Below are 22570 nucleotides of genomic sequence, written 5' to 3'. Positions count from 1 at the left end.
CCTGTGTGAGCAGGCACCCTGGGGACACTGGGGTGCTTGCTGCTACACAAGTCTTCCGGCCTTTTGCATTGCTCTCCTAGAATGTTCACCATCAGAATCTTCTTTGACTCTCAGAGGTCTTCCACTCAGACTATGCTTGTTCAAAACTTCAGCAGCTTTTTTCATGCTTTTTTCCATCTTGAATTTAACAACAATGCATCCCTTTGACTTTCCTTCAGCATCCATTAAGAGCTCTTTGTATTTTACCTCACCAACTTTTTCTTTGATCAGGTCTTTAAGGGACTGCCATTTCACATCAAATGATATATTTGTAATGAAGTCTCTGTATCTTTTAGTAGGGTTGGCATAAGGTTCAAATTGATTCCCTCCTCTTTTCACATTTTTCTCCTTCTCATTTTGACTTGATCATTCACCTTCACTTTTGGGGGTCGGAGTTCTGTGCCCGCTTACTATGTCAGGTGCACAGTTCTCCTCCATTTTGGATTCAGTTAGTGCCACCTCCTCAGTTGCTTCCACCCTTGCTGCCATTTTCTCCACTTCTGGGCTTTGTTCTTCCCTGTTTTTCAATGTCACTCTTAAAGGATTGTGCCTGGAATTGATATGGATAGCACAATGACATAATTCCCTCTCTTGGTCTGGACCTTATGCCTTGATTAACCACCTAAAGATTACACTAGGTTTTTTGCCTAACATGTTACACTATTGATTCATAGTGAACTTTTAGCTAACTAAATCCTTTAAAGATTTTGCATGTAAAGAGTGTTCAAGACAGATCACCTCAATCCTGTATTTGCACAATTAGTTTTTTTTAAATGTAGGAATTTAAATGTAAGAATTTGCATTTTGTCCTAATTCAATTTTAATTAGTTTGTTTTGGTCTGTTTTGGGAAACAGCAATAATGTTGTCATAAATGATAATAATATTTGTAACAACCATATTAATCTAATTTCAAACTTGATGTCCTGTAGACATCTCAAACTCAACATGTCTAAAATTGAACTCCTTATCTTTCTCCTAAAAAGCATCCCTTCTTCCTAACTTTCTTATTACTTTGAAGGATACTACAATCCTACTAATTACCTAAACTCACAGTAGGGTGTCATTCTTGAATTCTGTCTCATTCTCAATATTTCATCTGTTGCCAAGTCTTGTCAATTTTACCTCCATAACATTTCTTTTATATATTTCTTTCTCTCTGACACTGCCACCACTCTGGTATAGGCCTTTATCATCTCACACTTGAATTATTGCAATAGCTTGCTGGTGCATCTGCCTGCCTCAAGTCTCTCCCCACTTCAATACACTCTCTATTGAGTCACCAAAATGATTTTCCTAGAGCACGAGTCCAACCATGTTACCTTCCTCCTTAATAAATTCCAGAGACTCCCTATTGCCTCCAGCATCAAATACAAATCCTGTTTTGTGTTCAAAGCCCTTCATAACCTGGTCCTCTCCTATCTGTCTAGTCTTCCAGTTTACATGCCCTCTCTCAACCCCACCTCTCCCCCCAGCTCTAGGTATTCTTTGATCTAGTGACACTGGCCTCCTATCTGTTTCACAGGTAAGTTGGAGGCATTTTCTCTGGCTGGTCTCCATACCTGGAATGCTCTAGCTCCTCATCCCTGCTTCCTGCCTTCTCTGGATTCCACTTTCTACAGGGAGCCTTTCCCAAGCCCTCTTAATGCCAGTGCCTTCCCTCTCTCGGTTATTTCCTGTTCATCCCGAATGTAATTTGCTTATACATATTCATTACTCGTGGTCTCCCCTGTTAGACTGTGAGCTCTTTGGGGGCAGACACTGTCTTTTGTTTCTTTTTGTATCCTCCACACTTAGCACGATGGGGATGCTTGATGAATATTTACTGACTGACTGCCGTCATTTAAAAATCAATTGATTATTTGAGGTTAATAAAAAGTTGAAAAGGCTCCATCTCATTGTGTTGGAGCATGAGAATGAAAGCGTAATAGTGCCCCCCCCCCAAAGGTGGAAGACTTACACCTAATCTTATCAGATAGAGGCTGTAAGAAGAATTTGATTTTCCATTTGATAATGCTACCTTAACTCCTTTCCTTCCAAATTGCCCTATAATTAGGCAGGACTGAATTCTTTCTTTGGTACTTTAAGATCATGCTTAAGTATGACTTGAGAGAGGAGAGGGGGGAAAGGAAAGGCTGCAAAGTGGTTAGTGATAGCTCTCCCGGGATTTAAGGGGCAGCCCAGCATGGTAATTAGAGAGTGGGACTTGGGGCCAGGGTGCCTAATCCTACCTCTGACAGTTATTAGCTATGTGCCCATGGGAAAGTCACAAGCTCTCTGAGCCTCAGGCTGCTAAGTTATAGAGAGCACCTTTTAAAATCTTCCATCTGCTATTTTTCTGAGAGGCAGAAGGTTTAAGGAATATACATATCTTTGGCAGCTCCAAGGAGACTGGGCCACTCTTCTTGCCTGTTAAGACTCTTCTTCCTTGGGGACATTGGATTCATGGGAAATTATAAAATTGATTTTCTTCACATGCCTTAAAAGTATGGTAATAAGGCTATATTTCCTGGATCCCTTTTCGGTGAATGTTTTATGTTGACAACTATAAAAACCCTCTGGTTAAGACCTATGTTTTTGAAAGCACTTAGCCTGAGTCAATAAGTGGTAAATATTTCTTTCACCCAGGAATACCTGAATTCATGGGGAAATTCAAAAGTGTGGCAACCCCTCCATTCACGCATATTTTGTAATAGTTAAATCTTAGGGAGTGGAAAGAAAACTGATTTCTGCCATTAAAGGACTTGGGTTGAAATCCCAGCTCTGCTCCCCATCTAACTTTAGGCGAGTTACTTAAAGCTTCATGGGTCTCAGTTTCCTCACCTCTAAAATGAGAGGTTGAGACTAGATGACTTTTGAGTCTGAGATATGTAAAGCACATAGAGGTATATAGATTTGTCTGGAGTCACAGCAAAAATGTATTAGAAGCTCCTGAATCCAAGCTACTCCACAATGCCTCTCTACTTTATACCTTACATGATTAAAGTCATCCATTAAAGTTCCACTCTATGCTTCATCATGACATCTTGGTGAGCCTGAAAATTCTAAAGACTAGGCCAGGAGAGTGCAAGCTCTGCTAGATTCTACCAACCTAGAAAGGCTTTGCATATGGGGCCCAGTATTCAGAGAGGTCTATCATGGGAAGTCTAGGTGACAGGTGAGGGGATTTTTTTGACCCAAAGAAATTCATAATGGCCACTGCCTTGTATCAATGGAAGATGGATAAAACCATACATTCTCGAAGCACTGAAGAATATGATCTATGATAACACTAATAAAGACATCTATAATGAGCATTATCCTGGGGGTGAGTAGGGGTACAGGTAGAAGAGAGAATGGGCACATGTATCAGCAGTCAGTGTACAGAATCAATAGGACTTGATAACTGGATATGAGAGATAAGAGGGAAGAATCAAGGATGTTACAACATGAGATATGGAGATAGGTGAACAGTGTAAGAAATAGTGAAGTCAGTAGGAGATGCATGGGAAGAAGAATAAGCTCAGTTTGGGGGCATGTTGAGTTTGAGATGCTGGTGGGACATCCAGGTAAAGATGCCTTATAGGCTGCTGAAAATGATGATCTCAAAAGATCACCTGGCACAAAAGAAAGACAGAGCTAGAAACAGACATTTGGGAGTCATCTACATAGAGATGGTTAAAATTATGGAAGTAAAGGAGACTACAAGGGAGAAAGAGAAGAAAGGGCCAAAGATAAATGGAGAATACTCAACTTAAATGGGTTTGGAAGAAGACAAAAAGCTCCATCTATAAAATGAGAGGGCTGCATGAGATAATCTCAAAGATTTGTTACATATCTGATATTCTATGATTTCATGATTCTACAGCAGCAATGGACAGACAGAATTGTCTCCTTGATTCTTTTATCCCCACCCCACTCCCATTCACCAATCTCTGTCCTTGACCTTCTCAGGCTACCTGAAACAATATGTCATAGGGAAAAAAAGTCCTGGATATGGAGTCCAAAGACCTAGGTTAAAATTTTCACCTTTGGCATTACTTGTGTGACTTTGGACAAATCACTTAACTTTTCTGGGCCTCAGTTACCACACCTGTAAAATGAAGGGGTTGAACTATACAGTCTCTGAGATCCCTTTCAGCTTTAAAAATGTGATTCTTTGATCCTTACTCTATACACCAACTCTAGGACTACAATTATTCATGAAAGATATTTCTTGTCTTCAGTTCACAAAGCTAGAATTCAACAAACCCTGTAGAGCAGGCCAGGAGAAGTCTTACGATGCCATATCATTTGAGTTTCTGAGGTCCTGTGCTGGAGTATGGAAGAGTCCTGAACTTGAACAAAATCAGAAGTCCTCACCTCTTAAGATTGGGTAATAATATTTACACTGCCTGCCTCATAGAATTGTTATTAGGAAAATGCTTTGAAACTAAAAAGCTACTACATAAATATGAGATAATGTCACTACTAGTAAAGGGCCCTACACATGTAATGGCAAGCAAAGGAGTACTTAGAGCCTTGTTTCAGCTACTTAAATATTTAGTACCTTGTTTGAGTTCAAGTGTCTTTGAACCTTGCCCTGATTATATCAAGTCTTTGTTAAGAAACAGAACTTGTGAACCCCACAGTGGGAGGAACTTGCTGATGCAACAGGGAGGAGTTAATGACCATATATAAGGAGAAGCCCAAGCTGGAAAAGGGCAGAACTGAGAAGAGAGCAGTTGTGGTGGTAGAATTGAGAAGGGGAACTTTGTGGTGGCTGGGCACTCTGTCTATTCTGTTTGTGTTGATTTTTGTTTGTGATACTTTGTACAGAAGCCCTGAAAAAGGATTTTCTTGTTGTCTGTTTACAGAAGTCCTGGAGAAGGGTTTCAGAGGCCTTGGGCCTATACTGACAATTTTTGTTGAGTTCTCAGACCTTGTATATGGGTCTGTGTTGATTTCACAGGCAGATAGTGAATTGATGATGGTGCCGGCAATGTGCATGAATGTTATTGTAGCTCTGTTGAGCTTTGTCTTTCCAGAAACAGAAACTGTGAAGGACTTGAGGTGGACTGGACACCGTGAACTGGATGAGGAGCTGAGAGCTGCCTACCTTCAAATTCAGGTGATGATTGGGTAGATTCAGGCAGGAGTTGGATCCATGGAAGAGGAACCATGGAATCTGGGAGTCAGCCTCAAGTCAAGATGAAAAGGTCTCCTTGGGTACTTAATGCTGCCTAAGAAGATCATGATTTACTGTGACCTACAGGTGGGAGAACTATGTACTCTGTACCTTGTACCTCTTAAGGATGATTGAGTTAAGGACTTACTGAATGATAGTACTTTGTGTCCTACTTAAGAGTAGGCCTGCTCCTTAAGGATGGCTGAATTAAGGACTTACTGAATGATATTTTTTGCTTAAAACTATGTGGCCACCTTGGTGAAAATTATGTGGCCATTTTAGTGACAAGTTGTTACATTATGACATTGTGAAAGCTATGCTTTAGTTTCTGTGAATGTTTTGCTTTAATTTACTGCTGAATAAATAGAGAGTTCACTATACTATGTAATCAGAACCTTAAAGCATTCACAACAGCAGTACTTTAGAAAGTTTCGCCTGCTTGCCTTTACAACACACAATAAGCACTTAACGAATAGTGAATCAATAAACTTTGTACCTCTAGATGCCACCATTTCACTTGTAGGAAACTAAAGGAAGTTTCCTAGAGAATTGATTGACTATTGGGCACTCATTCCTGTGGGAGGACATCAAAGGAGATGGGGAAGTTTAGCCTGGAAAAGAGAAGACTCAGGCAGGATATGGTAGTTTACTCTAAAGTGAAGGAAGTTTAAATTTGATCTGCTTTGCACTAGAGGAAGTTACAAGGAGGTGTAATGCTAATAGGATAATAAGATCTTCCCCATCCATTAATAGGCCTCACATGGAGCCCATTGTGGGAAGGGACTCGGCTAAGGAGGAGCTTGCTTAGGCGGAGGCTTGCTTGTAGGAAGGCTTCCACACCTTTTGGTACTAAGTTGATTAGACACTGAGTCATTAGGGTTGTGATGCCTTCTGGCACTGAGAAGTATATATATACTCTGAGTTGGTATTTTGCTTTGGGAGTTTGCTTATGAGGACTGTTTGATTTCCTGGTTGAGACTCTGAGTAGCCATATGTTCAGATGCCCAACTGCTCAGATGTAAAGGCTCTCTTGATCCCGTGATGTATGTAAGGTGTATAGCAATATTGTTTTAAGGTAGTCAGAGCCCTGGCTGTTGGTCTTTATGCTAATTTCTCTATTTGTATTATCTCTGACATTCAGGGTGCTGACCTCTCCTCTAAACTAGTGAGTGTAATTAAAAGTAGGATTGTTAACCCCTTTTTGAGTAGTCTTTCTTAGAAAAGCAGAAGAACCTATGCTAGCAGGTCATCCTGGGTGTGCTAGGACATCCTGCTGTTACAGGAGGCAATCTTATGTTGCATATAAAGAAAAAAACTTTCTAACATGGCTATCCTAAAGTGGAATGGGCTGCCTTGGGTGGTAGTGGGTTTCTTCTCATTTGAGGCCTTTAAATAGAAGTTGGATGACCATTTTCTGGGTATGATGAAATGGAGTTTGGATACCATTTGGACTAGATGGCCACCATAGTTTCTTGTAACTCTGAAAAACTATGATTTGGGGAATTTATTAGTGTGAAGAAAAATGTGATTACATGAAAATAAGACATTTTTTTAAAAACTATTTTTTTCTTAAACACATGGAATTACACACAATACAAAATAATTGTTTACATAGTGAAATCTTTACAGTAATGGGTATATGCCATGATACACAGATGCAAGCAATATTAGTGCATTCATTTATAATATAGACTTTTATTTTTCCTTGTTGTTGGGTTTAAAACAAAGCATAGAAGGAATTGCTTGCTGAAATTACCCTTTAGACCTTTAATCTTTTTTTTTTAAAGTTAATTCTATCTCCTATATAATATGTCAGTAAGATCAACAATGCCATCAATTCAATAGTCTGGTTTTTCAAAGGGAGATTGTATTCCAGCAGCTCTTAAGTCATAAATTCCAAAGTTGTGGCTATATCACATCTATCAAATTTTCCTTATTGTCTCAACTTTCAGGAAAATCCCATTGTTGTTGGGAATAGTATGCGAGCAAAGAGGAAGTATAAGAGCCATCATTTTCCCCATAATTTTCCTGCATTTTAATGAGTAGCTGAATAAATAGACATGAATGATGAAATTCACATTAAGAAAGAAGCAATTCCAAATACTCTGATTGGCTTACTCTGCTTAATTTTGAGAGCTACTGCAAAGCATATTATCTGTTAGGGTTAAAATATAAGCTGAATCAAAGATGTACAACTGCTGAGTGCTAACTGGTATATACAGTAACACGGAGAAGGCAGAAAACATAAGTGTTTATGTACAGCTGTTTTTCCTTTACATTTGCTTGGAGAAAACACTGCTTTATAAAATGGGACAGCACAGAGCAGACCACGTGCAGTGAGGACCAATACAGTACACACAGTGTAACAAAATGAAAATACAAGAACTATGGGTTCAAAAAATAATATGACTGCAGAAAGAAAAAAAAAAAGGCTTGAAACCTGGAATGCTTTTTATGGAGGTTTCATAATGTACATTATCTGAAAGCCTGTTAGTCGTTTTCTAAAATTCCCAGTTGGCCACCTGTATTTAGGTGTGGAGCAAAAAATAAACCATTGTATTATACAAAAACTTTGTATATTAGCATACAAAAGGTAACAATTTACTTTTTGTATAAAATATAACTTTCTGATAGTATATTTATTTCACATATGTATAAATATAACCCAAAGAATATGTTTTTAATTATTTCTACCAAAATATTTTTTACAAAAGTTTACAAAACAAATAATTTCTTTATATTTACAAGCCAACACTGAGAAGATCTTGGGCCAGTGGTGTGGATGCTGCCTGGCAGAAGGTGGGGACAGTGCATTTAGTCATATTAGAGAATGACAGGTGAGTTTTAAGAGCTCACAAAACCTGCTTTTTTTCTCGTGATTTTTATAGAATTGACATTTTCAGCTTTGGGCATAGAAGGCATAAGTAAAATCACTTTTCAAGGTGTGATTACTTAGGTGTAGGACTGAACAATTATGCCACTTGCAATATGATGAATTCCATTCTTCAGAAGAATTATGTGTACGCTAAATAAGCTAAATTACTCACCCAAAGTCACTCAGTTATTTGTTCAGTGAGGCAGTGGATGCCACTGAAAGTAGAAACCTAGATTTTGAATCCTGGGTATGGAGGTTATGTCTAGCCTTAAAATGTTTCCTTCCTTTTATTAAATGATGGGCTGAAGACTTACATATGAACTTCCATGACTCACGATAGATACATTTTTGGTTATTCATCAAAGGCAGTTTACTGTCCCTTACTTCCCCAGTTCTGGTTCCTTCCAGGGCCTCCTGTCTCTTTTTGTCATCAGAGAAGACAGTATGGAATTTAAGCTTTGGTGAGCAGTCCCAGCCTTCCTGGACTTAGAAATCTATGTTTTGTCAGCTCAGGAAATAGGGTGGGTTTCAATTTCAATCATCTTCAGAAGTGACCAGAGAGAACTTTCACAACAAACCCTCTACCCCCTCCACACCCCCTATTACAGTTGTAAGCCAAATAAATCCCTTTCATGACAATGCCCAGCTGGACATTTTTTGAACATTGTGGTGTGTGAGTGATTCAAAAAAGAGTGAAATCTAATGCATACATACAGGCATGCAGCAACTTTTGATCCAGGTCTTGGTTGCATATAAAACTTGGGAAAGGATCAGGGAATCAGTTGTGGATTCAGTCAAAAGAGCAAAGGTTTTTGTTTTTGTTTTCCCCCAGAGGCTGTACAACTCCAACTACTGGTTTCAACACTAGGAACAGTACCCTTGGTTGTCTGTTCCTCCAAGAGTGGCATATGGCAGCACAAGGTGGGTGGGGAGAGGCCTGCAGCCTGCCGGACTCACTCCAGGCCCTTGCTTACTCAGGTCAATTTTCTTACATTCCAAACAGATCTTGTAGTTTTCTCCACAGAAGCTCTGGGTGGTTTAAAATAATAAACCAGAGATAAAGCTAAAACAGCACAATGAGTGATCGAGTGTGAGAGAGAATCTCTAGCTCTGTGCTCCATTTGGAGTCAATTCCCCTGCATCATATGAGGCTTAAGTGATTTAAAAATTCCCATCAATTTTCTTTCAGGGAGGAAGGGAAGAAAGAAGTTTTGTGGCCCATTTTACCCAAGAAAAATATACACCGTCATCACAGTTCCATTTGAATGAATTGGATGTTCTATCCTATAATTCAGAGCTATGAAAGTCATCTCATACTTTACTTTCATCAAGTTTACTATTCAGGGAAATATTTTTGTACCAACATTTTCAATACAGCAATCACTCTTTTGTTTCCCAATGTTAAGCCGTAGTATCTACACAGTCCCACTAAAAGGAAAAACTAAAAATCAACGGCTTAACCTTTACAGAGTCCATATAAAATACTGCCTTTTAGTGCTTGGAGTCTGTGGTTCCCATTCCTTCTTGCCTTCATGAGTTGCTGCCCAAGATTTCATCAAGATTGATGTCTTTCATCCAGTCATCATTGCCAGGCTCGGTTTTCAGTAAGGAATCTATGAAGTCGGAGTCACTATTCAGTGCTGGTCCCATGTTATCAGTCTGTTGGGTGAGAAAGTCAAAAGCTAAGTCACTGCCATGGTCAGTCCCTTGGAAGGCCCTGGCACTTTGGTTTGTAGCAGGAAAGCTGTTAGAGGGCAGGGACGGTGCCTGAGTTATGCCTGTCCCGGCCTGATTCAACCCAGTTCCTGACAAAGTCTGTGTGCTTAGCTGATTTGGTCTGAGAGTCAGACCTCTGAGTGACCCAAGAGTTTGTCCATTTAATGGCTGGCTCGTTTGATTGATGGGTCTCATTTGCACTGCTGGTGTCAGCTGGCTTGGAGGAGCCACAGCACGCTGGGAAAATTGCTGGTTGCCCACTGCACGCTGCAAAGACTGATTGGAAGTGTATGCTGTGGCAGGTGTGCCAGTGGGGAAACGCACTCCTGTTGGCTTCAGGGTCTCCTGCTGCTTGGCTGAGGCTTCTGGAGAGGCCCAGGTTGGTGCTGTTGTGCTGGAAGTGATCATGACATTCGGTGGTCTCTGGGCTGGGATGCTCGTGATGCCGGGATTTAAGTTTGGTCTCACTTGTTGGGAACTGACGATAGAGCCAGACCCAAAAGTGCTCACACTATTGTTATTTCCAGGCCCAAGGGTGGAAGGCCGCAGCAACATGGGGTTATTTTGACTGGTAATCATTTGGTTGGTATTTCTGTGCTGGGCCATTTGAGTCATTCCTGAAGTGACACTATATGTACCAGGTTGGTTGCAAGGCAGGTTTCCATATATCCCAATGTTGCGCACAGTTGGTAAAGAAGGCATTCTTGTTCCTTGGGAAGTGGACAGGAGGTTGGAAGGTTGAGTCAAAATGCTCTGCGTGGAGACAGGGTTTGCCAAAGAGTGGTTTGAGTTTAAACTCACTGTTGCTGAGCCTCCTAAGAAAAGAAAGAGAATTTCATCAGTACACATATTGGCTCTGTGATACTTTTGCTTGCTTTGAAAAAACACTACAATTCTGATGTTATATAGAAAGAAATGTAATAATTAAAAATAATGATTGGTGTTTATACAACATGCTAATATTTGCAAAGAGTTTTACATTGATTACCTTATTTGGGTTGTCACAACAACCCTGTGTGAGGTAGGTACAGGTATGAGCATCCCTATTTTATACATAAGGTAACTGAGGTTCAGAGACATTAAGGGATTTGCTTATGCTCACATAGATAAGAAATGTCAGGGGGAGGATTTGAACCCAGGCATATATGTGTATATAGCTACAGGTATTTTTATCCTCATTATACAGATAAAGAAGTGACTTGCCCATGATCATAGAGACAACAAGTATTGGAGGTGAGATTCAAACTCCTAGTTCAGTGCTCTTTCTCTAATACCATTCTGCTTTAGATGAACCTCTCTAGCACTTATTATTGATATTACTCTTTTGATACTTTTTTAATTTAAAAATTTTACTATTTTGCTTTGTTATTTACTTTCTTATAGTTGAGTCCAAACTCCTCAGCTAGATTGCTGAGGTCAGAAACTATTTCTTTGTATGTCTCCCAATGCCTAATGCAATGTTCTACACATTATAGGTACACAACAAATACTGTTTTTTTTTTTTGTGATGATCATGAGGACAATCTGAAGCAAATCCATCACTATTATAGCAAATCACTCAAAGTATATGCCCTACTAATGATGGCTCAGTGACACCATTTTTATGTACTAAGAACATGGTCATTTTAAAAACAATCAATCCATCAATTAATAAACATCTATTAAATGCTTACTATGTGTCAGGCACTGTGCTGTGCTGGTGGTGACCCAAAAAGAGGCGAAAGATAGCCCTTGCTCTCAAGGAGCTTAAAATGTAATGGGGGAGACAATATGCAAACAAAAAATACAAAGTAAGTTATGTACAGCATAAATAAGAAATAGAGGAACTGGAATTAAAAGTGATTGGGGAAGCTTCCTGGAGAAGGTGGGACTTAGCCAGAGAGGTCAATAGTTGGAGTGGAGGAGGCAGAGTGTTCCAGGCATGGGGAACAACCAGAAAGAATGCCTGGAGTCAAGAAATGGAATGTCTTATTCGTGGAGCAGCCAGGAGGCTAGCTAGTGTCATTGGATTTAAGGGTACAAAATTGGGGAGTAAGGTATAAGAAGACTAGAAATTTAAGAGGGGGCTAGATTATGAAGGGCTTTGATTACATAGGGAAGGTTTTATGGGGGAAATTAAAAAACATCAGAAGGCGTCTGATGAAGCAGTCTAATTCAGTCCCTTCTTCTAGGCAGGGATTGTACTTTAAACAACCTGCCTTGATAAGATAAAGGGTAGAATCTTCAGATTTGGCATAACTTGAATTCTCTAAGTGAAAGTAACATAATAATCACTTTAGAGAGAGTAAAGAGAGAAGTTGTTATTTTGCTAAAGAACCTTATCATATAAAAGACAAAGAGGTTACAAGCATGAACTTGTTTAAAGCAAAATATTTCATCCCATATCTTAACTGAAGCCATCTAACCTTGTTATTTCTGTCTACAATGCCCATCCAGAATGACTGTATATCAATGGCATTATCCTTTGACCATGGAAACTCATCAAACAGATGAAAATAGAAAATGGTCTTCAATCATGGAGTGGAGGGCCTCTCCATTTTTGTAGCAATGGTGATAAAGTTGTTGAAAAAGGTTTGCAAAAATTCGCAGACATGTTCATTTGAATGGAGGTACTCAGTTTTGATCTTTGCTTCACATTCAGTAAGTGGATTGATACACTGATAGGAGGAACTGGGCTGCATCTATATGGACATTCTTGTGACAAATGAAACCAAAACATACACAGTCTAGAAGGTATAGAAGGATAGAGGACAGCTTGTATGTTTTCCTTAGAGAAATGAATAAACAGTTGGTGGAATTGATTTTTTCACAAAGACCTTGAATGACTCCCAGATTTCAATCAACAAAAGGAAGTTAGGAACAAAGAACAGTTCAACTCAATTCAACAAATATTTATCGAATGCCTACTATGTGCAAGTTGCTGTACTGGATGGTGTGGATTAAAAAAAAAGACAAAATAGAACAACCCTTGCTCCAAGGAGTCTACATTCTGAAGCTTATGGTAGAAAAAAAATGGGTTCAGTTTTGAAAGTTTGGAAACAGGAACTGTGAGAACTCCAGCCTTAAGCCAGGAGATCTGGATTCCCATCCCATCTTTGCTATTTACTAGCCATGTGAAATGGGAAAGGCCATTGAACTTTTCTGGCATCATTTTCTTCCTTTGTAAGGTAGGAATTAGAACTCAGGGGAAATACTGCTATCAGATATGTACATTTTTGAGTTGGCTACATAGAGGTGATCATTGAACCTAGGGGACTGGATAATATTTTCTTTTTTTTTTTAATTTTAAGCAATCGGGGTTAAGTAACTTGCTCAAGGTTACACAGCCAGTTATTTCTGGGTGTGGTGCTGAGTATCTGAGCCCAGATTTGATCCCCAGGTCATCCCAACATTGGAGCTGGTGCTCTTACTCGCTGAGCCACCTGGCCGCCCCTAAGCAATTGGGGTTAAGTAACTTGCTCAAGGTTACACGGTCAGGTGTTTCTGGGTGGGTGCTAAGTGTCTGAGCCTGAGATTCGATCCCCAGGTCATCCCGACACTGGAGCCGGTGCTCTTACTCACTGTGCTACCTGGCCGCCCCTGGATGATATTTTCAAAGGAGAGAGAGAAAGAACTGAGGACAGAGTCTTACAAGAAACCCCATATTTGGGAGTGGGAGAAATGAGTTTAATCAGTGAAGAAGATTAAGAAGACAGGAAGAAGAAACAAGAGAAAACAGTATTATGGAAACCATGGAAGGAGACAGTGTCAAGAAGGATGTCAAATACTCTGAGTTCAAGGAAGATGAGAAATCAGAAAAGGCTATTAGATCATCAGTTAAGATGGCATTAATGACTTTCTAGACAGTGGCAGGATTAGAAACTAGACTGTGAGTAGTGAACCGATAGTGGGATATACCTTGACACAAAACTTAAAGCGTTTTTACAGATGACTCTTGGATCAATATATGCAGCACATTCTGCCTCCTGAGCACCAACCCATTTGTCATCATCCAGGGCCTTTTGGCACCTTAACCTCAATACCTCCAAAAATGAACCCTTTTATTTTTTATTATAACCTACAGAAGGCAAAACTCTTAGGAAAAGGGATTGTGTTTTAGTTTGTCTTTTTTGAATCCTAGCATCTAGTACAGTGGCTTACACATAGTACATATTTAATACGTTTGTTGGATTGAGTTGACCTGTCCCTCCTTCCTGACTTCTTTCCTTTTGTTGATTGGAATCTGGGAATCATCTTTAATTTTTTCTCTTCGTTCATCTCTTGCATTAAAATAGTTGTTAAGGTCTATTAAATTTACTTTCTTAATATTGCTTATATTTACCCCATCCTCTCCACACATACTGCCACCAGCCTTTAGGCCCTCTCATTCTCTCACCTAGTCTTTTAACTAATATTCCCTTATTATATTATATGTCGCTGTAATGGGAATGCAAATTTATGTTGTTGCCATCTTTCTAAGATTGTAATTTGTAAGATCTTCCCTGCCCCCAGGCTCTTTGATAGGCTTAAGTGCACCTGGAACTTGTGGTGGGAGGCTTGTTTTTCAGGAGATACTTTGTGATTGGGCAATGGGTTAAGAGTATTGTTACATTCTCTGAGCCTGGAGAAGGTTATATAAATTTTGATGTGAGACTTTGTTTTGTGGCTCACTTTGAGAAGTGTTGTGTGATTTGACCAGACGAGACTCTGGGCAGCCATTGAGAGCCCCCCGGCTTTGAAAAACCCAGATGTTGATGCTTCCCTCTCTGGCCACTGACTAGGTATGGATGTAATGGTTGGACATTTGGAGGCCTGCCTGCTCGATCTGTTTGTTTCTCTCTCTTCTTGTAACTTCTGCTTGTAGCCTCTGCATACTCTGAAGTTTGGGGAGCTAACTTTTTCCCTTTAACTAGGTAAATGATATGTTTCATTGATTAAAGCAATATTGCTAACCCATTTTGAGTTGCTTTCCTTTAGAAAAGCAGATTTAAGAACCTGTGTTGGCAGCCACCCTGGGTATGCTAGGGTGCTTGCTGCTACAGTCACTACCTTTGCAAGTTATTTGAAGGCAAGGATTTTGTCGTTTTTCATTCTTTTGTATTCTTGTTGCCCAACATTATAGCTTGTGTATAGTGGGAGCTTATTAATGTTATTGAATTAAATTGGACCAGTGACTTCATCTTCTCATCAGATAAAATAAAGGCAAAGATCATAGGTCTATCTTGAGTTAAAGTAAACTCAAAAGTAAAGTAATCTCAAAAGGAGGAATGAGTAGATGCTCTTCTTGTAATCAGAAACAGGGGTAAAGCAATTGGGTATCCCCAAGGATGCTCAGAAAAACCAGGGCCAAGTTTTTAAAATGAGAACATTTCATTGAAATTCAGCAACTTTTACCAACCCTAGATTACATATATGGGACAAAGTATGTAGTTAGGTATAGAACAAATGAACAAGGAAGTTAGGAGATAGGATTTTCTAAAGTACCTTAGCATATATATTAGGTTCTCAAGAAATTCTTGCTGAACTAAATTAAATTGAATCAAAGTTTCAGAAGAATACAGGAGAACAGAAGCAAGAAGAAAAAGGATGAAGGACTGCTAATAGATAAAAAAGAATCCAAGTGTCAATAACTGGATTTTGGTAGAGTCCATAATAGATAGAACTAGATTTGCATTCAGTGCTATATGTTCAAATTCTGCCTCGGTAAGTGACCCTGAGGGAGTTAGTTAACCTTAGAACTCCCCTTGACCCCAGACTTATTTACTAAATCATAGTAGGTTGCAGGAATTCCCCTTGCAGAGGAGAGCATACATATTTCTTTCTCTGGAGGAAAATTGGAAGGCAGTAGAAGAGTCTGATGATGAGACAATTAATACTTCAAAGGAGAAAATAAAGCATGAAACATGCCAAATTGCATTATTTCTTTTCACAATTCTGAATTTGACTTAATTTCATATCCACTTACCAGAATATTGGCTTGTTGTTTGCATGTTGACCATGTTTCTTCTTTGGTCTTTATAATCTGGGGGTGGCCTTGTCAAGTGTCTGTTTATCTGATCTTGTGGAGCAATTTTCTCCTGAGAAAATGAAATAATATCAATAAATAAGTTGGCAATTTATGTGGCTTTCTTCCTTAGCTAGTAGGCTCATGGGGAGGCCAGGTAGCACAGTGAGTAACAGCACTGGCCCCAGAGTCGGGATGACCTGGGATCGAATCCGGACTCAGACACTTAACACCCACATAGAAGCAGATTGGCACTCTCCAGCCCCGCTAAGTCTTAGCAGAAGGAATAGAAGACTTTCTTCAGCTATTATAGCCATAAAGAGCATATCCCAGTGAATGATGGAGTAGAGAGAATATAAGGTTTGGTATCAGAGAATCTGAGTTTAGATACTGAGCCTGCTATTTGCTGCCTACATGACCTTGGGCAAATAATTTTCCCTCTATAGTCTCTATTCATTTGTAAAATGATGGGGTTGTAATAAAAGTCCTCTAAGCTCCCTCCCAAACTGATGAAATCATGACTGGTGATAAGCATATTTGAACTTAGGAAGGCGGGTCCTTGGATGATTACAGTCCCCTTGGTCATCCACTCCTGGGCCCTTGCTTGAAACAGGTTCTGACAAAGTTTGCACTCTATTGACAAAAGCTTTAATGACCCAGGGCTATCTCTATCCTATGGTGAGGTAATGGAGTAGGACTATTATGTCTTTAGAATAGATTTAGGAACATCCCCCCCAACCCATTTCCATTTAAAAAAAAATAGGACTATTTAGAAAAGCAGAGTGGAATTTGGAATAGCAGAAGTTCTGGTTTGGAGTCAGGACAACTTGGGCTGCCTCTGATTCATACCAGCTGTGTGACCCTGGGCAAGGCATTTAACTTTTCAATGACCCAGGTAAAGTTCAAAGAATCTTAAGTTGCAGAATGGTTCCCTATCTGCAATAGCAGAAGGCATTTCCGTACTGGGAGCTCCCTGCACAGGCAAAATCACAGGTCCATGAAAGAAAAAAAGAACTAATTTGGCTAAACTAATGTATTTTAATAAATGCTACGTCTATTCTTATGTCATGCACATAAAGCTTCCTCAGAGGGAAGAAAAAACAGAGGTAATTATACTCCTGGGAGAAATGTTCTGCTAAAGAGTCTCAAATCTAGCCTAGCCAAACTGATTAAAATTATTACAAAGCATATGCTAATAAAAGGTACCATCAGAGATCATTTCTTCCTTGGATTTGTTAAAACCACACCCCAATTCAATAAATAGTCTCCAGATAATGACAAATGTGAACCCCTTTTAAAGTCACTCAAAGAAGTTTCATTCTTACTGATGTATTACAACTTAAAACATTGTCCTTTGCAATTAGAGCCCTATGGGAGATAGGAAATTGCAAGGAAATGAACCCTTTTGTGGAAAATAGCCTGCCTTTGATTCTCTGCCATAATTAAAGTAATGGCATAGTGGAAAGAATATTGGATTTAGAACGAAATACCTTAGAAATTACCTTGTCCAACCTCTTCATTTTACAGATGAGAAACTGAGTTCTATAAAGGTAAAGTGACTTGTTTAAGGTCACAAGGAAAGATGGATAGACAGAGACAGATAAATAGATAGATAGATAAATGGATAGATGGATTCAACAACAGAGAGAGGGTGAAGGGGAGAGATTTTATTAAGCACTTATTAGGTGTCAAGCATTGTAGATACAAATACCAGCAAAATGAATGACAATCCCTGCCCTCAAGGAGTTTATATTCTAATGGAGGAAGAAAATATATGAATAGGAGCTGAAAAGTAGGAGGAAAGAGGCATCAATGAGATGCCTATGTGGGGGCAAGGCTGCTAGCAAAGAGATGAAGTTTGGATAGCAAATGGCAGAGTCATAATTTGAACTCAGAGCCTCTGAACCCAGATCTAGTGCTTTATCTGAAATTATCCTTTATAATATTACTCTATGCTTTCCATAAAAGTCTTACTCTGATGCATGGAGGTGCCTGAATTTTACATCTTAAAAGTGCCTTCTATGTGCCAGGCAGTGATGGGGATACAAAAAAGGCAAAAAGCAGCCCCACTCTCAAGGAGCTGACGATTTGATGAAGGAGACAATGTGTAAACAGCTGTATACAAACAAGATGTATTCAGGATAAACTGGAGCTCATCTTAGAAGGAAGGCACTAACGCTAAGGAAGGCTCCAAAAACCTACTTGTGCAAAGTGGAATTTTATCTGGCCCTTACAAGCAGCCAGGGAAGCCAGGAGTTGGAGATGAGGAGGGAGGGAATTCCAGGCATGGGACATAGCCAGTGAAAGTGCCTGGAGTTGAGGAAGTGAGTCTGAGGAGCATCAGAGACTAGTGTCACTGGATGGCAGAGAACATAGGAGACATAGAGAACATAGTAACAGGGCTGGAAAGGTAGGAAGGGGCCAAGTTATCAAGGGTTTTAAAAGCCAAATTGAAGATTTTATATTTTATTCTGGAAGTAGGGAGCCATGGAGTTTATTCAATAGAAGAGCAACAGTCAAACTTTTAGGAAAATCAATTTGGCAGGTGAATGGCCTATGGAGTAGGTCGAGACTTGGGGCAGGGAGATCAACCTGAACATTAGTTATTATAATGGTGCAGGTATGAGGTGAAGAAGGCCTGAATCTGGGTGTGGCAATATCCAAGGAGAGAAGGATGTGAATAGGAGAGATCTTTCAAAGGTGAAATCAACAGGCTTTGGCAACTGATTGGATGGGGTTGGGATGGGTTGGATTGGGGGGAGAAAGAGTGAGGAATTGAAGATGACACATAGGTCACAAGTCTCTGTGGCTAAGAGGATGGTAATAGGGAAGTTAGAAAGGGGTAGAAGTTGGGGGGACAGATAATGAGCTCAGGTTTGGATAGGTTGAGTTCAAGATGTATAAAAGCCATCCAGTTCAAGATATTAAATAGGCCATTGGTGATTAGAGACTAGAGGTCAGGAAAGGGGTTTAGGGCTGGATAAGTAGAGGTGGGAATAATCGGCATAGAGATTATTATTGAATCTGTGGAAACTGATGAGACCACCAAGAGACAGCATATAGGGAGAAGAGAAAAGGGATATGTCTGGAAAGCAGCCTCATTTTTATTTGTGTATTACCACTTAAAACATCATACTTTGCCATTGGAGCTGAGTGAGAGGTAGGAAATTACAAGGATATAAGACTTCCATGGAAAATGTCCTGCCTTCAGGCTTTGGCCAAACCCAGCGGCCTCACTGTAGAGCTCTTTAAGCAGAGGCTGGAGAATCACTTATTGGCAAGGTTGGAGCAAGGATTCTTTTCTGGGCATGTTTTGGACTAGATTCTGGCCCCTGAGTTGCCTTCCAACCCTGCAATGCTGGTATTCAGTAACTGGCTGGGCTAAGTGCAGAGATGCTTATAAGCAGAATGCTGACCACTGGGAAAGGAATGGGTTTTGGCCATAGCAACTCATGAAGACCTCCAACCAAGGTGTGAAATGGCTGTGTGGGTACAGCCATACAAATGAAGTCATGGAACTTGAAAAGTGCAAAAGTATGTAGCATATTATGAAGCAAAGAGCCAAGGGGTCATTTTATCAAATACTTTATTATTATCATTCTTAAAGTTAGTGGTAATAGGGGTGCTTTCAGTGAGTTGATTTTTGCTTTTCTTTTTTCTTCTTTCTCTCTTTTTTTAAGGGTTTCGTTTTATGAAGCAGGAAGACAATATAGCCAGGGCTTTCCCAATTATGAGTTGCAGAAGAAATAGCTTATATAGACAATGTAAAATATTTTATTTTATTCTACTCTGTTATGGTTACCATACCCCTATTAACTTGATATTATTACATTTTTTTTACCCGTTTCCTCTTGCTGTTAGACAGGAGGTCTGAAGCAGGGGCCAAAAGAAATGATATAATTTTAGTTTTCATTAATGGAGGTACAGTGGCTAAAGTTGGTGCTAGAACTTGCTGTACTCTACCCTGGCCAGACTGGAACACTGGCCTCAGTTCTGGGTATCACATGTTAGGAAGGACATTGATAAATTGGACGGTATCCAGAAGATAACAACCAGGATGGTAAAGGGCCTCAAGATCATGTCAGATATAATAATAATAGTAGTAATAATGTTAATGACCTAGGTAGCTAGTTGGTACAGTAAACAGAGTACTTGGCCTGGAGTCAGGACTTGGCCTTGAGTACAAATCTGGCCTAAACACTTACTAGCTATGTGATCCCCGGGCAAATCACTTAAACTTTATTTGCCTCAGTTTTCTCCTCTGCAAAATGGGGATAATAATAGCACCTACCTTTCAGGGTTGTTGTGAGGATCAAATGAGATAATTATAATTGTGCCTGGCACATAATATATGCTATATAAGTGCTAGTTATTATCAATATTATTATCCATTTTAATAATAATTTAAATTTATTTAAATTTAATTTTCAATTTTATTAATTTAAATTATTTTACTTAATAATAATGTTAATATTAACTAGCATTTAAGGTTTATAAAATACCTTTCATATATTATCTCATTTGATTCTCACAACAACCTAGTAAGATAAGAATTAGTTCAAGAAAAGCCTTCAAGCAAAAAGCTAGATAACTACTTGTTAGCTATGTTATAGAGAGGATTCTTGTGCCAATACAGGTTGGCCTAAGTAGCCTGTCAAGTTTGTGAGCCTATGATGCTGCAAAAAGAGAGAAGTAAGAGGCTGGAGAGGGAACAGATGAAAGGCTCCTTGTTTGTACAAAAGAAATAAGCATTTTTAAAGTGCCTACTGTGTACAAGGCATTGCTCTAAATGCTTTACAAATATCTCATTTGATGCTCATAACCCTGTGAGGTAGGTGCCATTTTTATCCCCATTTTATAGATGAGGAAAACAGAGGTTAAGTGACTTGCCCAGGGCCACACAGCTAGTAAATATCTGAGGCTAGACTTGAACTCAGGTCTTTCTGATGTCAAATTTGAACTCAGGTCTTTCTACTGCCAGGTCCAGAGCTCTTTCTGTTGTACCACTTAGCTGTCTAGGAGAGGATGTGGTCCAGAGCACAAGTGGAAGGTTGTAAGGAAATAAAAGAGAGATTGTTTATAAAAACAGGACTTGGAAATCGTGTGAGAAATTGAATAGGGGACTATGAAAATCCTATAGTTTCAGGGGTTTCCTCCCCTTTCTAATGTAATCTCAGATAATTTCAAAGGGAAACTGTTTCATCTCAGTGTTCATTTCTTTTAACAATAACCCAAGCCAAGATGATGGAATAGCAAGAAGTAGTATAGTGAGCCCTCTACCCGCTCCTCAAACTCTCCTAAACAGATTAGAAAAGAAACAAGATTGAATTTTCCTTGGGGAAGCCAAGAAAGCAATCACAATGATTAATTCATCCAACCAAGGCTGGCATAGGAAGACAGACAGAGTGGTTTATAGACACTGGGGATGGGTCTGGCCAGAAGTGTGAACTGTGCCCAAGGGCAAGACAAGATCCTAGACCCATACTTAGGCACAATATCAAGCAGGATGCAGGAACCATCACCAACTGGCAGTTTTATTGTCTGCTACCCAGATCAAGGGCCAACTGAGGAAGGGACCTGTGCCCAGGAGTGAGGAGTGGTTCCGGATCATACCCCATGTATAGAGAAAGGAGGGAATTCAGAAGCAAGTAGCAGCAAGATGAATCATACCTCATGCAGAGCAGAGTTGCAGGTCCAGCTTCTAGGGCAGGAATACCAGACCTAGTAGGGGCCTGAAGGTTTCCCAACTGACCCAGCAGAGCTTTCGGGCTGACTGATAGTGTGGCTGAGCCCAGCAGCAGTCTGAGGCTCATATCTAAACCCATATCAGGTGCTTTCAGAGCTCAGACCAGGGATCCCGTCATCGGTCTTGGCCCTGGATTAGACAACTTTTTGGGAGTACTGAAAACAATAATCTTTGCCCAATGTGAAATGTGTATTTGAGAAACAAAACTCTGACTTTATAATTACTCCTTGTATAACCTAAGATCCTTGAGGGCCGGGACTCTCTTGTTTTGGGTTTTTGTCTCTCCAGGGCAGCCTCTATCCTGTGCACTGCCCTGCTGTTTACTGAATATTTATTGAATTGAACTGATTTGCCCCCATTCTCTATTGAAATACACTTGGATTGGAGCTCTTCTGAAGCTCCTATCACTGCTGCTGCCCATAGCAGAGAAACAATCCCAGTTCCTCCTGAGAACCAGAAATGCCTGCTTGGTATTTGTGGTCTCCATACATTCCTGGGCTGGGCTAGGCTGGACTATTTAGATGAAGGTGCTATGAATTCCAACAGTTCTGTCCCTGGATAAAGTAATTTTTCTTTCCACTACTTTATAAGAGCAGATTTAGTCTCTCTCAACCGGGAACTCAGAGGCTCGCCTTATTGCTCCCAGAGGACTCCAGGCAGAGGACAAGGGGCTGGAGACTAAATAAATGAATGCATGTGGGACTACCATACCTCCCACAGCTCTGGGAAAAAAATGATCTGAAGTAGTAATCCAGAGGAACACTTACTGCATCTGCAAGCATGTGCTGCTGAAGGAGGAGATGCTGTTTCTGCTCCATGATCTGCCTCTGGATAGCCTGCTTCTTCTCCATCAGTTGCTGATTCAACATCGATTGCTGGGAGTTCATGTAACTACTTCCAGTGTTTGGATTCGAGCAAGAAGTGGAACTTGGACAGGGGCCTGTGCTCTGGCCTACCACAGAGTGTTGATCCTAAAGAAATGAAAGAAGGGGAGGAAAAGCTACTGTGAATTAAGGGGAAGAATGCTGCCCAAAAATCAGGAGCTTAGCTTTTACAAATTTTCATAT

At 39.9% G+C, this 22570-nt stretch overlaps 1 protein-coding gene and 1 pseudogene across 1 annotated transcript in view; both read right to left on the bottom strand.

Annotated features, from left to right (window-relative positions):
* The window catches only part of LOC138154900 (heterogeneous nuclear ribonucleoprotein M-like), a 3425-nt pseudogene extending 2897 nt beyond the window's left edge, over nt 1-528 (bottom strand).
* Nucleotides 529-6672: 6144 nt separating this feature from the next.
* Nucleotides 6673-22570, bottom strand: part of MAML2 (mastermind like transcriptional coactivator 2) — a 439594-nt gene continuing 423696 nt past the window's right edge. Inside the window, exons 3-5 of the mRNA XM_069079875.1 lie at nt 22271-22474; nt 15719-15830; nt 6673-10589 (exon numbers count right to left, since the gene is read on the bottom strand). Of these exons, the coding sequence (XP_068935976.1) occupies nt 9589-10589; nt 15719-15830; nt 22271-22474 (1317 nt within the window). The 3' untranslated portion in view covers nt 6673-9588. The remainder of the gene's footprint in view (nt 10590-15718; nt 15831-22270; nt 22475-22570) is intronic.

This window comes from Petaurus breviceps, unplaced genomic scaffold (genome assembly GCF_028583685.1).
Source record: "Petaurus breviceps papuanus isolate PSGF00001 unplaced genomic scaffold, PetGlider_PUasm1.0 91133, whole genome shotgun sequence".
Classification (NCBI taxonomy): domain Eukaryota; kingdom Metazoa; phylum Chordata; class Mammalia; order Diprotodontia; family Petauridae; genus Petaurus; species Petaurus breviceps.
The sequence above is the reverse complement of the archived record's forward strand: the minus strand, read 5'-3'. Positions and strand labels throughout refer to the sequence as shown.